This window comes from Schistocerca americana, chromosome 9 (assembly GCF_021461395.2).
Source record: "Schistocerca americana isolate TAMUIC-IGC-003095 chromosome 9, iqSchAmer2.1, whole genome shotgun sequence".
Lineage (NCBI taxonomy): Eukaryota > Metazoa > Arthropoda > Insecta > Orthoptera > Acrididae > Schistocerca > Schistocerca americana.
The window spans coordinates 65,654,935-65,669,796 of NC_060127.1; the positions used below are offsets into that span (position 1 = coordinate 65,654,935).

General features: G+C 43.9%; 1 protein-coding gene across 1 annotated transcript in view; it reads left to right on the top strand.

Annotated features, from left to right (window-relative positions):
* LOC124550940 (uncharacterized protein CG43867) overlaps window positions 1-13,291 on the top strand; it is a 396,962-nt gene extending 383,671 nt beyond the window's left edge. Inside the window, exon 25 of the mRNA XM_047125748.1 lies at window positions 12,118-13,291. Within this exon, the coding sequence (XP_046981704.1) occupies window positions 12,118-12,336 (219 nt within the window). The 3' untranslated portion in view covers window positions 12,337-13,291. The remainder of the gene's footprint in view (window positions 1-12,117) is intronic.
* Window positions 13,292-14,862: the final 1,571 nt, after the last annotated feature.

Consider the following 14,862-nt stretch of genomic DNA (forward strand, 5'->3'; position numbering starts at 1 on the left):
GAATTCACTTCTGCACATGTCGCAAAGCATTGGCGGGCCTGGAATTTCTTCATGGGACCAAACAGGTGAAATTCCAATTGTGCAGGGTCCAGATAGTATGGTAGATGCTGGAGCACCTCCCACACAATCTGGGGATTTTCTCTCTGTGGGAAAAGAGGTCCTGACAGTTGTGCAGACAGCCATATGGGCAACAATGTGATCTTATGAGTTTTCCAGTTTTACCAATGGAGGTACAGAACCCTAAAAATGACATTCATTATGCCACAATAAGGTTGTCTTTAGCACAAAGAGGGATGTACAATGCTTGCAACCAAAATTTTTTACCATTTACCCAGTGATATAAAATGTGTGACCCACAGCAGAGTAAAATCTTATAGCAAACTGAAAAGGTTTTTCCTTGACAACTCGTCCTGTTCCATAAAGTAATTTCTATTATTGTAATGTGTAAAAGGTATGAGTTGGAATTATTAACTTGCCTTTGTATGTTAAAGTAAATAAAGACCCCACTTGTAAATGATCGCAAAATAATTTGTGATGTGCATGTAAAACATGTCATTCTATATCATTACGATTTATCCTGCAGATGATCCGTGGAATGTGAAACTAACAAACTTGGAACTATTTGACAGATCAAAAATGTGTGCAGGTTGGACTTTGAACCCAGAACCTTTCCCTGTCTGGTCTGGCACACAGTATTAATCTGTCAGGAAGTTTTGAAACAGTCCACACCCCTGTGCAGAACCACCTTGTTTATGGTTCAATCATTTCTTCACAATGTCCTCTCCTCTGGGGGTGTTATTTCTGCAATGTGTGCAGGAGAACTGCAGTGAAGTGTGGAGGTTAGGAGGTGGAGTACTGTTGGAGGTAGAACTGTGAGTGTCATGTCTGGATGGCTCAGTTGCTAGTTATACTTGCCTCTTAAAGGCAAAGGTCCCAGGTTCGAGTTGCAGTTTGGTGCACAGTTTTAATCTGTCATGAATTTTCTAGTCCCATTTTATTTTTGCGGTCCCTATGGGAATGAGACGTAGATTGCTGTAATATATTCCTAGACTGGTCCCTTAATAATGGTTTTGCCACTTTGTAAATTGGGTTTCATGGGATATTTGGTCTTTTTCAACATATTTATGGCATTCTCCCAAGTGTCAGATCAACCTGTGACCAGATAAAGCACACATCTTTGTGTAAATTCATTATTTCCTGTTAATACTCTATGGTACAGGTCTCACACTTTTGAGCAATGTTCTAGGATGGGTCGCATTTGTTTTTTGTAAGCAATGTCTTTTACTAAACTGTCTTTTCCTGGTATCCTACTAATAAACCATAACCTGCCACATGCTTTTTCTGTGACTGAGCCTATGTGATCATTCCATTTTATATCCTTCCAAATTGTTAGACCCAGGCATTTCTTTGAATTATGTGATTCCAATTCTGAATCATAAATATTGCAGTGATAGTGTATTGTTTTCCATATTTTTAAGAAGTGTATAGTTTTACATTTTTGAACATTTAATGCTAGTTTATCTGGTGTCAGAAGGTGCGGAAGTTGAATGCATGCCAGATGGTACGGGATCTCTGTGCTCTGGCTCACACCAGTGCCGTGAGCTTCACCATGCGACTGCGCCACTCTCTGTACCACTTGAAGTACAGGGCCAATGCATTTCCCGCAGTCATATATTTAGGTGGCTGTGTGACGCTACCCTGGCAGCCTGGTACTCACCGTAGTCTGCATGTGCATCTCGGCTGTACTTTGTTCCAGTTCCATGTGTTGAGATGCATACGGTTGTTGTTTGGAGTGTCCCTGTGTTTCAGTCGTAGTGTCTGCCATCGCCTACTTGTTCGCCCATCCTGTTTGTTCGTTGTTAGCAACACCTCCAGCAGCTCCCCTGCCTGTCGGCTTTGCATCTCCATTCTCTGCCACGCACCACTCACCGGTCGCTCGTGGCTGTAACATTAGTGACGAGGTGAAAGGTTCAGTAGCATGGAGGCTAAGTTTGTCTGTCTCCTGGAGCAACAGTAGCTGCTCATGCAGCAGCAACTGTGCCAATTAGATGTCTTACAGCAATCCTTGCAGTTGCTGACGCACAAATTCACGGCACGGGACACCCTACCACACCAGCCCCCAGGTGTCTCGGTTTCTGATGCTTCCCCAAGTCTGCCATTGTTTCTGTTCTTTTATAACTTTAAGGAAGACTGGGAAACATACTTGCATCATCTGAAACAACATTTTACAGTGTTTCAGGCCACAGATTACTCCCTACAGCGGTCATTATGCTTGTTCTGGGCATCCCCAGACACATTCTTTCTGCTCCGCTAGTTGGCATCGTTGTCAGACCCCATGGCTCTCTCCTTTAACGAGATATGTGTGCTGCTGTCTAACTACTATTCCCAGTGTCATTGTGTCTCAGCTCGAGTTCCACCAGTACCATAAACGGCCCAGTCAGTCATACTGTTCTTAGGTCACGTGCTCGCAGGGTCTCAGCTGCAAATGCACCAATCAGCATTGCAAAGTGTCGTATGTAGACTCCTTGATTCGCAGTATTGTCATTCAAGTGGCGCCCGATCTGGAGGTCCACACGGCTGCATTGAAACTCGATAACCTCTTGCTGGAAGACATCACCCAAGCAGTGAACGTGCATCTCATGACGAGGCCCCAGGTGGCAGCAGTAGAGTCCTCCCTACGAGCGTCTCCCTCACACTGTCGGTGTCGTACAGCCCACAGAGAGCAACATCGTCGAGACTCCTCCTTGTCCGACACTGCTCTGGCTTCAGAGCCGCTGGTCGCCCCTTGTCAGCGGTCACGTTGCTCACTTCTGTCTTGCCTGCAGTGCTTTGTCACCCCTCTTGCACAGACTGTCCCCATTGCTGGAAGACATGCACACTCTGTCAGAAAGATGGCCATGTCCGATCTGTCAATTGCAGCTGCTCAACCTGCTCCAGCCCCTCATCCACAGGACATCAGTATATTGTGCACACGCTGCAATCAGTCGTCCCACTGGATGCCCCATTGACGCGGATGCCCCAGTGACGCATTTTTAACGTAGACGTTCATTTCCAGGTCAACAAGGGGGCAACTGTCTCTGGCGATGTATACATGGGTGGGTTCCTCGGAGCTTCCTCCCACCTCTTGGAGATTGTTTACATATGTTGATGGTTCTTTCAGCCTCCTTGGTCTCGGCCACCCACAACCACATTCCCCGTCTCCTGACCCCACAGGTGGCTGACCATCCCTCGGCTTCAAACATTTTTGGATTTGATGCTTTCACACTGTTTGGCTTTTTGATTTCTGACAAAGTTAAGGTCATTTCCACTGCCGTCCTGTTCCAGGACCTCGATGATCTATGCTTGACCTATGCCTCTCTATTTCAGTCTGACTTAGGGTGTGCTTCAGAATTCCAGGGGCCCATTGCTCTCCGACCAGATGCTCAGCCACAGTTCTTCCAGGCTCAACCCATTCTTCTGGCCTTATGTCCAGCAGTCAAGCAAGAGTTCGATCGACTGCAGGCTGCCTGCATCATCGAACCCGTGAAAGCGAGTGCTTGGGCAATGTCGTTAGTGGTTATCAGGAAACACAATGGCTCCCTTTGCCTGTGTGGGGATTTCAATGCACAGTGTCTGGTTGAAACTTATCCCATTCCCCGGCAGGAAGACCTTCTCGCCAAACTTGGGTGTAGCAAGTACTTCCCTAAGATCGACCTTGCGGAGGCTTACCACCAATTACCCTTAGATGAGGAATTCAAAGGTTCAAATGGCTCTGAGCACTATGGGACTCAACATCTGAAGTCATCAGTCCCCTAGAACTTAGAACTACTTAAACCTAACTAACCTAAGGACATCACACACATCCATGCCCAAGGGAGGATTCGAACCTGCAACCATAGCAGTCACACGGTTCCGGACTGAAGTGCCTAGAACCGCACGGCCACCGCGGCTGGCTGAGGAATTCCAGAACATCATTGTCATCAACACGCCTTTCGGATTATATAAATACATGCACCTTCCATTTAGTATTTTCTTGGTGCTGACCATTTTCCAGAGGTACCTGGAGCAGCTCACTCAGCCCATCCTGGCTTGTGTCAATTACCTCAATGACATCTTGGTCACTGGGCATACACGCCACGACCATTTGCACAGCCTCAGTACCTTATTTCATGCCCTGCAGCCCACAGGCTTACGCTGTTGGCTGGAAAAGTGTAGTTTCTTTCAACCGGAAGAATACCTTGAGCATTGACTCAGTAAAGATGGCATTCATCCATCAGATTGCAATGTCGTGGCCATCAAGGATTTATCTGACCTCCAGGTTTTTTTTGTGCAAGGTTAACTACTACTTAAAGTTTTTACCCCAGGCTGCTGATGTTGCACAGCCCTTCAATCTCTTGCAACACAAAGGGGTACCTTTCGACTAGACTCCTGTGTGTGATCAAGCTTTTCTCTGCTTGAAAACTATGCTCAAGTCTGCCCCTTGCCTGACTCCCTTCTTTCCAGACTGCCCCTTCACCCTTTGGTTGTGGAGGCCGACACTTTGGCCTATGGTATTGGGGTAGTCGAGACTCACATGAATGAGGATGACTCAGAACAGCACATTGCATATGTGTCCAATACGCTATCCCCAGCACAGAGGAACTATCCTCAGATTGAAAAGAGGATCTGGTGATTGTGTTTGCCATTCAAAAGTTTCACATCTACCTGTTTTGGACAAAGTTCACTCTGCTCACTGATCACTAGCCTTTGGTTACCCTATTTGGCTCACAGACACACACCTCCCAGAGCAAACTGCTCAAGCGTCTCCAGCACTGGGCGCCGTTCTTACGCAATTACACTTACATTATCTAATATAAGCCCACCTCTCAGCCGTGCCAGATAGCCGTGTAGTCTGTGACGCCATGCCACAGTTCGTACAGCTCCCCCCGTTGGAGGTTCAAGTCCTTACTTGGGCATGGGTGTGTGTGGTGTTGTCCTCTGTGTAAGTTAGTTTAAGTACGTGTGTAGGCCTAGGGACCAAAGACCTCAGCAGTTTGATCCCATAGGAACTTACCACAAATTTCCCATGTCTCAACACTCCAATGCAGATGCCTTGTCGTTTCTCCCTTCGGGCCCTGATCCTGAGTTTGACCAGCAGGAAGTCCTCTGCTTTCACATTGATTTGGCCTGCCAAGATACACTGGACAGATTTCCCATCACGCTGCACAGGTCACCTCTGCCATTTTGCGGCAGGTTCTCTGCTGTGTGACCCATGGGTGGCCCACCTATCTCACTCACTGGTCAAAAACTGAATTCAGCCCCTTACACAGGCTCTCAGTTGTGGTGGGTGTCCTTCTGTTGGCCACGGAGGCTGACGCCCATTGGGTGATCATCCCACCCAATTTGTGCCACAGCTAGAATTCATCGTGATTTGCCGTGACCAGGAGATCAACTAAGGATTATCTGGTCGCCTGTACTTTGCTAATTCATTTAGCGTTACCCAGGGTGCACGTGTAGTATTCTACCGCCCAATCGCCTTACTCAGCATGATCTATAAATTACTGGAGAGACTTATGTACAACAGAATGAGTGAAGTCATCCTGGAGGCTGTACCGGTAGAACAGGCGGGCTTCCGGACGAAAAGAAGCTGCACAGATCAGGTCCTCGCTCTAACAACCTACATCGAGGCGGGCTTCCAAAGACAGCAAAAAACATCAGTGGTATTTGTTGACCTGACGGCGGCGTCCGACACTGTCTGGAGACAGGGCCTGATTTATAAGCTCCTCCGCATCGTGCCATGTCTAAAAACAGCTAACCTTATCAACGAAATGCTCTGCAATAGACCATTCCAGGTTGTCATCGGTAACAACAGAAGTAAATTCATGAAACTTAATAATGGCCTGCCCCAAGGTTCAGTACTGGTTCCACTGCTTTTCAGCATGTATATAGCCGATATGCCTAGGACGAGATCCAAAATGTTCGGATATGCGGACGACTGGGCCTTGGCCACACAACATCGAGTGATGGAGGAAACTGAGATCACACTATCCAGCGATTTGACCACTCTAGGAAAATACTTCCGTGACTGGAGGCTCCAACCCAGCCCATCCAAAACAGAGGCCACTTGTTTCCACCTGAATAACAAATTAGCAAACAAAGAGCTCAAGATCCGCTTTGATGGTGGCATTCTTCCATATAATAGAACACCAAAGTATCTGGGCGTGACACTCGACAGAACATTGAGCTATAAACAACACCTTGTAAACACTGCTGAAAAAGTCAGAACTAGAAACAACATCGTCCAAAAGCTTTGTGGCACTAGTTGGGGGTCCACTGCCTCCGTTCTGCGTAGCTCTGCACTAGGACTTGTCTATTCTGCAGCAGAGTACTGTTCCCCAATATGGTTAAATAGTGCTCACATCAAGAAGGTGGATGCAGTCTTGAACCAAACGATGAGGATTATCTCTGGAACGATCAGGTCAACTCCTGTCCAATGGCTGCCTGTATTGAGCCATATCCCGCCGCCACATTTGCGCAGAGAACACGCACTTGTCAGGGAGTGTCGAACAATCCAAAATAGCCCAGATCTTCCTATCCACACCCTGAGTAATGGAATTGAGCAAAATAGATTGAAATCCAGACACCCCCCCTCTCGCAAGTGCCAAAGATCTGGTAAAGAACGCTTTTATTCTTGAGGACCGCTGGAGAGAAGAATGGGAGGAAAAGACACCGCCTCAGGTTAACACCTTATTGGGAACATCTAACAGATCTCGGGGGTTTGACTTGCCCCGCAAAATCTGGTCTACCCTTAACAGGATCAGGACGAGCCACGGCCGTTGTGCGGACTCCTTGTACAAATGGAGCATAGTGCCATCACCACAGTGCGACTGCGGCGCTGACAGGCAGACAATTCACCATATCATGGTAGAATGCCCTCTGAGGGCCTACCCTGGGCCAACAAGGGACTTCATGGATATGACTAACAGTGCAATCGATTATATTTCTAACCTAGATGTTTGTTTGTGATATTGTAACTGTTTTGTGTGTTATGTACTTTTAGATTTTGCATATGTGATTTGTACTTGCCATATGCTAAATAAATAAAATAAATGTGCCACAGCATCCTGCACATGCTACTCTGGGGGACGTCCCATATGAAGGCATTGGCTCGCCAGGATGTGTATTGGCCCAGTATCGATGGTGGCATCGAACACTTGGTCCATGGGTGCACGGTGTGTGTGCATCACCCAGCAAGCCCTTGGCAATCATTTGCACCCTAGCCCATGCATCGCTGGCCCTGGGACCGCATCTATCTCGATTTTGGGGGCCTGTTCTTAGGGTCGATGTGGTTACTCATTGTGGATACATACTCCAGATACCCATATGTGGTGTGCATGGCATCCACCACCACTGATGTCACACTCACGGCCTCGGCTCAGGTTCTCAACTTCAAAGGCCTGCCTCGTACTTCGGTCTTCTATAATGGCCCCCAATTCACGACACCCATCTTCTGTGCATTATGTGAGGCCAATGATATCAATCACATCTACACCCCTCCGTTCCATCCATCCTTCAATAGCACAACTGAACAATTGGTTAGGACATTTAAACAACAGCTGACAAAAGCGATCAAATCCTCTGCCACCACATCAGCCCTCACATTATTCCTGAGCTCTTATCACACCACGCTGATTGATGATCGTAGTCTGGCCAAACTCCTCCATGGGTGGCAAGCACAGACCCTGCTCCGTCTGCTGATACCATTGCCTTCTGAACCCTGCTTTCGACCCTCTCAGCACTACATCCCAGAGATGGCCGTGTGGGCCCACTTGTATGGGGGCAAGGTCACTTGGTCTCCCGCCACAGTAGCCCTGACCCATGGGTGGCATGTGACATTGTTATAGACACAGAAGGGGCTCAATTCTGCCACCGTAACCAACTCCGGTCTCATACCCCTTCGTGACACCTCACGTCCCCCAACCGCCCCCCCCCCCCCCCCACCCGACCCCCTACTTCTGGTGTGCACAAGGCCCCACTGCTGATGGCCACTGGCTCCCCACAGGCACGTCGGCACTCCTTCTTGCATCAACAAGGATCCAAGGTGCCATGCAATGCCCTGCCTTCCTGATTAGGGTGTGCTTCAGAATTCCAGGAGCCCATTGCTCTCCGGCCAGATACTCAGCCACAGTTCTTCCAGGCTCAACCCATTCTTCTGGCCAATGGATTCCACAGACTGCCCTCCCAACCAGCCAAGAGCAGTCGACAACACAGGGTCCTTATGTTCTCTCCTTCCACCCAAAATTCCACTGTCTGGGGCGTTTCCACCCCTACGCAGAGGTTCTGGGGGAGAGGGATCTGGTGTCGGAAGGTGCGGAAATTGAATGCGTGCCGGAGGGTATGGACCTGGATACCCACTAGGGGTATCTGTGCTCCGGCGCACCTGCACTGTGAGCTTTGCCGTGCGAGTGTGCCACCCTCTGTACCACATGAAGTCCAGGGCCAATCACGTTTCCTGTGGTCATGTATTTAGGTAGCCACGTGGCGCTACCCCGGCAGTCTGGTACTTGGTGTATTTGTGTGTGCATTTCAGTCGTAGTGCATTCCAGTTCTGTGTGTTACGCAGCGAGCTTTGCTGTGCAAGTGTGTCACTCTCTGTACCTTGTGAAGCTGGCAGCCAATCGCATTTCCCACACTTGTGTACTCAGGTGGCCGTGCAGTGTTACCCCGGCGGTCTAGTACTCGCTGTAGTGTGTGTGTGCATCTTGGCCGTGCTGCATTCCAGTTCTGCATATTGAGTACGTACTGTTGTTGTTAGGAGTGTTCCTGTGTTGTTGTTGTCTCACCGTGTTTATCACCTCAGTTCTTGCTTGCTTGCCTCATGTGGTGTCGTGGTCAATCGTAGTGTCTGTCATCCCCTACTTGTTCATCTGTCCTGTTTGTTTGTTGTTAGCGATACCTCCAGTGACTACCCCACCTGGTGGCTTCGCATCTCTGCTATATGCTGTGCACTGCTTCCTGGTTGCTCACAGTTGTAACCGTTTACAATCTTTGTATTCCTTTGAAATCTTATCAAGATCTGACTGAATAATTGTGCAGTTTTTTCGAGATAGTATTTAATTATAAATAAATGCATCAAACATAAAAAGTTTGTGATTACTATTAATGTTGTTTGCCAGTCCATTAGTATACAACATGAACAGCAAGGGTCCCAATACATTTTCTTGGTGTATGCCTGAAGTTATTTCCACTTCAGTCATAGTCAATGTGTTACATGCCTTCTACCAAGAAATTCTCAATTCAGCTACAAATTTCTTTTGAGGAGAGAAGCTAAAAGATTGAAAGTTTCTGCACTGTTGTACTCATACCCTTGTTTGCAATGCCCCTGGTTCAGTTGCAGACACTGTAGACAGAGGCTTATGGCAAAATTATCAGTATGGAAGTAATTGAATGTGGACTCCTTTACGTGAGTCACATAACTGAATACGACAGTGCATGTTCTTATACACACATTCTTACACTTTTCAACGAACTGAAGCAAAACATCCTCCAGTTTATTTCAGCAATTTGGGAGTAGTGCAAGGCTGACTTTTATAAGCAGCATCCTTAACATATCCCCAGATAAGGTGAGGTGTGGGTATATCAGGAGATAAGTTTTCTATGTAGACACTGTTCCAAGAAATCTGAGGTTTAGTCGGTTGTGTGTGTCTTAGTAATTTCCTGCTGCAACCGCATGTACTATAGCTATTATTCCTATAGTGCTTACTAATTGCAGTCCTCATTGTTCAAACTACCCTGAAAGAATGTGATAAAGATTTATTTAATTGTCATTCTACATGAAACACCCATTTTTAGAGCTTACAGAAGGGATTCATGTAGAAGTTGTGGATTTTCTGCTGTCCAAATCTGTGAATTGTCTGCGTTCACACAGTCATCAGTGGGTAAATGTGCCTTGTGAGCCACATTTTTTCCCCTCTGGTGTTGCAGCTGACATTAACTACTGGTAGAAAGCGACTTCCTTTCAGTTGTTCTCAGAAATCAACTTTTGAACCAAATCAGTTCTTTACAGATGCATCTGTAATCACACAGTCACTACGTACAAAGAGACCAAACTGTCTGAACAGGCAACACGAAGACTTTGCAGGAGCTACAGAATGTGCAGCTCACACATCAGTTGACTTATGTGGCCTGGTCACTTTTGGCTGCATCTGCATTTCCTGTCTTCTAGAACCTACCACTCGGTGAACCCATTTGGTTCATCCACACCGTGGTTGTCTATTGAAGCATTTTGAGTCTCAATATAACTGACAGATTTAATATACTGGGAAACAGTAAATACTCCCTGCAATGATGTGTAACACATTTCCTCCTCAGTTAAATAAGGATGGTACCTAAAACAAAGAGTGAACATTCTACTGTAAGCTTGCCCTGATGGTGAAGCTGTGACAATGGCACAGCAGGAACACTACTGGGAGGACAGTAGATTGGTTTCTTTATCAAGTTTTCCAACATGTGCTTTGTTGGTGTTAAAAATTGTCAGCAGATAACCATACCATGTGGCCCACATTGCCATTACTGCAGAGCATCTGAATGTTTTCAAAAGTGTCAACTTTATGTAAAATAGAATGTTGGAAACCTTTTACAAAGGAATGTCCTCATGGGTGAGTTCAACTCTTTGCAGCTGTTCGTACAGAGGTGTGGGTTATGGTCTCAGGTATCACACCCTGCAGCCATTCACCCTGGTGAGCCCTTGGTGAAAGATAGTTTCAGAATTTCATGTGATCCACTAGAGCCTTCAAAATAGCACCAATGTTGTAATCGTGCCATAGCCTAATGATTAAGTAATTTGGCTGCTATACTGAAGATTGTGGGTTCAAACCCTGTTGCCTGTAGTCTATCTGTTTTTTGCATCTTTTACAGTGACCATTATTTTTATTGAATTACTGTCATATCATTTTAATCATCAAATCAATTTTTTAATTTGCTTTCAGTATTTCTTCCTCTTATTCTTTTTTTTCATTTGGAATCTTGCCCATGTGATTTTAAGTATTTTTAATTATTTCGGATCAGACACTGGAAACTCCAGTTTGGAATATCAACAAAATTAGAAAAAGAATAGGTTGCTACTCAACGTAAAGATGACACATTGAGTTGCAGGCAGGCACAACAAAAAGACTGTTACACATTTAGCGTTTGGCCAAAGGCTTCTTCAGATAAGAAAACACACACATATATTCACAGAAGCAAGCAACTTCATGCACACACCATTGCCTCCTCCAGCAGCTCGAACTGGAATGCCAGTTTTTATTAATTATTTATGATTATATTTAAATATTAGAAAATACTAGTCTATTAGCTCAAAAGTTAAAGACAAAATTATCAATTAGTATTGGTTGTGCAACAGTGTCAAAATTTGTTTTTCATTACAAGTTGAACATTTGTTTGGATGGTAACTGTCATACAAACAATTAAAACTTAAATTTTTCTCACACCGTGCACAAAATACCACAGATGAAGATTTAAAGCAAAGAAGATTTCATAAATTTCAGCAAGATGAGTAATAGAAATAATGATTGCAATAACATCAACAAAAATATAAAACGATGAACAGAAAGTAATTAAATCAAAGTAAATACATAAAAAATAATTAAAATCACATGGGCATAAATTCCAAATGAAAGTAAAAATCAGAGTAAATAAAACAGTTAATACGAAGATTAAAGTGACACAGTGAAAGATTAAAAACAAAAACAACTTATATTTGAGCCAATTAACTGAATAAAAATAATGATCAGATTTGTTTTGTTAAAGATTTGTTAAAAAATATATATTACAACCAACAGGATTTGAACCCACAACCTTCAGTATGGCAACTTAACCACTAGGCTATGGCATCATTATAACACTTGTGCTTTTTCCAAGACTCCAGTGGTTCAAATGAAATTTGAAACCGTTTCATTGAGTACTCGCATACGAGGGCCATCTGGGGAGGTAAACTGCTGAATGATGTGATACCTGGTACCCTAACCTAGATTGTCATATAGGAAGTTTCAAAAAGTCAGTTCCATCCCTGAGGACAACTTCTTGTTAGAAAACTAAACACCTAGCAGAACTGTAATTCAGCAGACAGTTAACAGAGTGTAACTTTTGCATTCACCTCAGGCTCCCGGCGGAACAGGCGGGGCGACGGTGTCGACGCTGCAGTCGCAGGTGACGACGTCGACAGGGGCCGGCAGCAGCACCGGAGGGCACGGCTCCGCATCCGGATCGGGTCCGCAGCCAGACATTCTCAAGTCGACGCCCGACCACCAGCAGACGCCAGAGAGGCTGCACAGGACCGACTCCAAGAAGCGGGCGCACCTCGACAGTGGCGTCGCGTGACAGTAGGCGCTGCCAGCGCCGCACCCCCACAGTTCCTCCTCCGAGGAGTGTGTAGCACGCGTGTGGAAACAGTAGACGCAACGAGTCGTCTGCCACTTCTTCGAGTAGTGTTAAAGTAGTTTTGGACTCGGAACTGGGAGCGAGATCTGTGCCGGAGCTGAAATCGAGACAGTGTTAGTCGGACTGACAAATGCATTAGTAGAGAGGACTTTGTAAATAGGTTAGAAAACAGAATTGCAGCAACAGCTCTGCTTTTTTGTATAGCAACAGATAGCTTTTATCTGAATTATTGCTTTTTTACGAGTTATTGTGCAAGTCGTACTAAAGATCGGTAGCTTAGGTTGTAATCTGTAGCAAAAGTGATGCTGAAAAGGAGAGAAAAAAATTTAAAATTGTGCATAAAAGGCGTATTTGTAATCAGTGAGAATGTGTAATTTGGAGAGTAGTGAGGGCTATAAACTTTTGAATCGTTACGTGAGGCCTGTAGCAGCTTGTGCCCTTTAGGAATAACACAGTTTGTCAGCCAGATTTGAGTTAATATTAATTTATGGTATCTTAATGTGTCAACTTTAAACCCCACAATGGGAACTCATTCTAATAAGTTCTAGCAGAAGACAAATATCTTGAAATCATTTTGTTCAGAAAGTACTGAACTTTTTTGTGATTTGTCTTGTAGTCTCTTCAAACAAATGCAATAGCCATGCTCAAAGATAACACTACAGAAACTTGCAGACCTGTGTTGTGCTGCACCCCCAAATTCCTCTTGAGGTGATACAGTGTATGTCCAGTTAAATTTCAAAAAGCTTCTCTACTCCTGTATTAGCAGATTTGACCAATATTTGTGGACATAATCTTTTGACACGTAGAATAATATTATGATAAATTACTTACAAAGTGTCAACACCACTTGGGAATGGCATGGGGACAAGGAGGAGGGCAGGGGGGGGGGGGGGTTAATTCATCTGTCATCAAGATATTTTTTTCTAAGTTTTGCTTTGATTAAGTTTAGATCTTCCATAACTTTCAGTGCAGTTTTAGTCCCCTTTATCAGCAGTTGAACATCAAGAAGCTTCCATTCTTCATTTCTATGTGAGCAGTATATGTGTACATTACCTCTTTTGGTAGAATATTAATGTGATAAATTTCTTACATAGTGCTAATAAAACTTTCGAATTGTGTGTTTTAAGATATTTGTCATCTGAGTAATAGATTGACATACTAACTTTTTACTTTCTATGATTTGTTCTGTAGGTACTGTTAATGAGACTGCTTCTCCAAATCCATGGTTTATGATGGCAACAAAAGAAACCAGGGAACATCATTATGTCTCCACTTCAGTTAAAATTAAGAGTTATGATTAGTGATAAAGTATTTTGTTATTTGTAAGTTTGTATGAACCTATGAATTTATAACATTTATACATGAAAAAGAAGGATGTCATTTTGTTATTTCTCAATTTTTAGGAAATTTATGTTCCATTAGGTAAAATATAGGCTCATCTGCCAGGTGTTTTTGATATCTTTTAATGCAAAATATGGTGTTAACAATAAAAATGGAAAAATTGTGTCATTAACTAATAGAAATATACAACATAGAAGACCAAACTTTTAACTTTTGAAATGAATGAGTCCTCTCTGAGAACATGAAGAAATTATTAGAGAGAGACAGGGGCAGATATACAGAGAGAGAGAGAGAGAGAGAAGAGGGGAGGGGAGAGAAAGAGAGAGAGAGAGAGAGAGAGAGGAGATATGAAAAACATGATTGTAAGGTAGACAGTTCCACATGGAGCTCCTTGATCTAATTGACTGCTAGTTGAGTTTTTGCGAATGTCTGTAGCTGCAGGGAGATTATTTTAATTTTGCCAATATTTTTTTGGATTTATACTCTCATTATCAATCAACCCCTCCTCTCCCCTCTCCCTTCATTGTCTATTTAAATACAAAAGTCTTGAAGTCTGACCAAACTCAGTCCTTGAGTGATGTAACACCAATTGAAATAGTGAGGTATATCTGTATTAAAAGACAACTGTTGCTGTAACTGGTTTGTGTGCTTGAATTTATACTGTGTGTTTTTACATGAAATCTTTTTTGCTAACATTTATGTATTATGTATGAAATTTTTTGCTGTTAAATGTATGGTATTTTTTATGGTAAATATTTGTAATAAACAGTAGCATCTAGTTTATATTAGAGTACTTTACGGATATAAATATAACTTACCATTTTTGTTGTTATTTGTTTTGCAAATGTATACATTTTAGTGTTATTTATTTGGATTTTACATAACCCAGTCAAAATAGATTCAGAGACTCAGTCTAATAATGAAGCCTCAGAAACTCCAATATTTTGCTCAATGACATGTTTCAGTGTTGCTCTCTATTTTTTGCAATGTACAAACATTGCTAGTCATTACAAACGCCATTTTCAATTTGCTATATTAGTATAATTCGTCTGAGGGTCATACTAGTCACTGAAACAGAAGTCATTGTTAGGTGCAGGACGGAAAATTGTACTAAGTAAGCTGAGG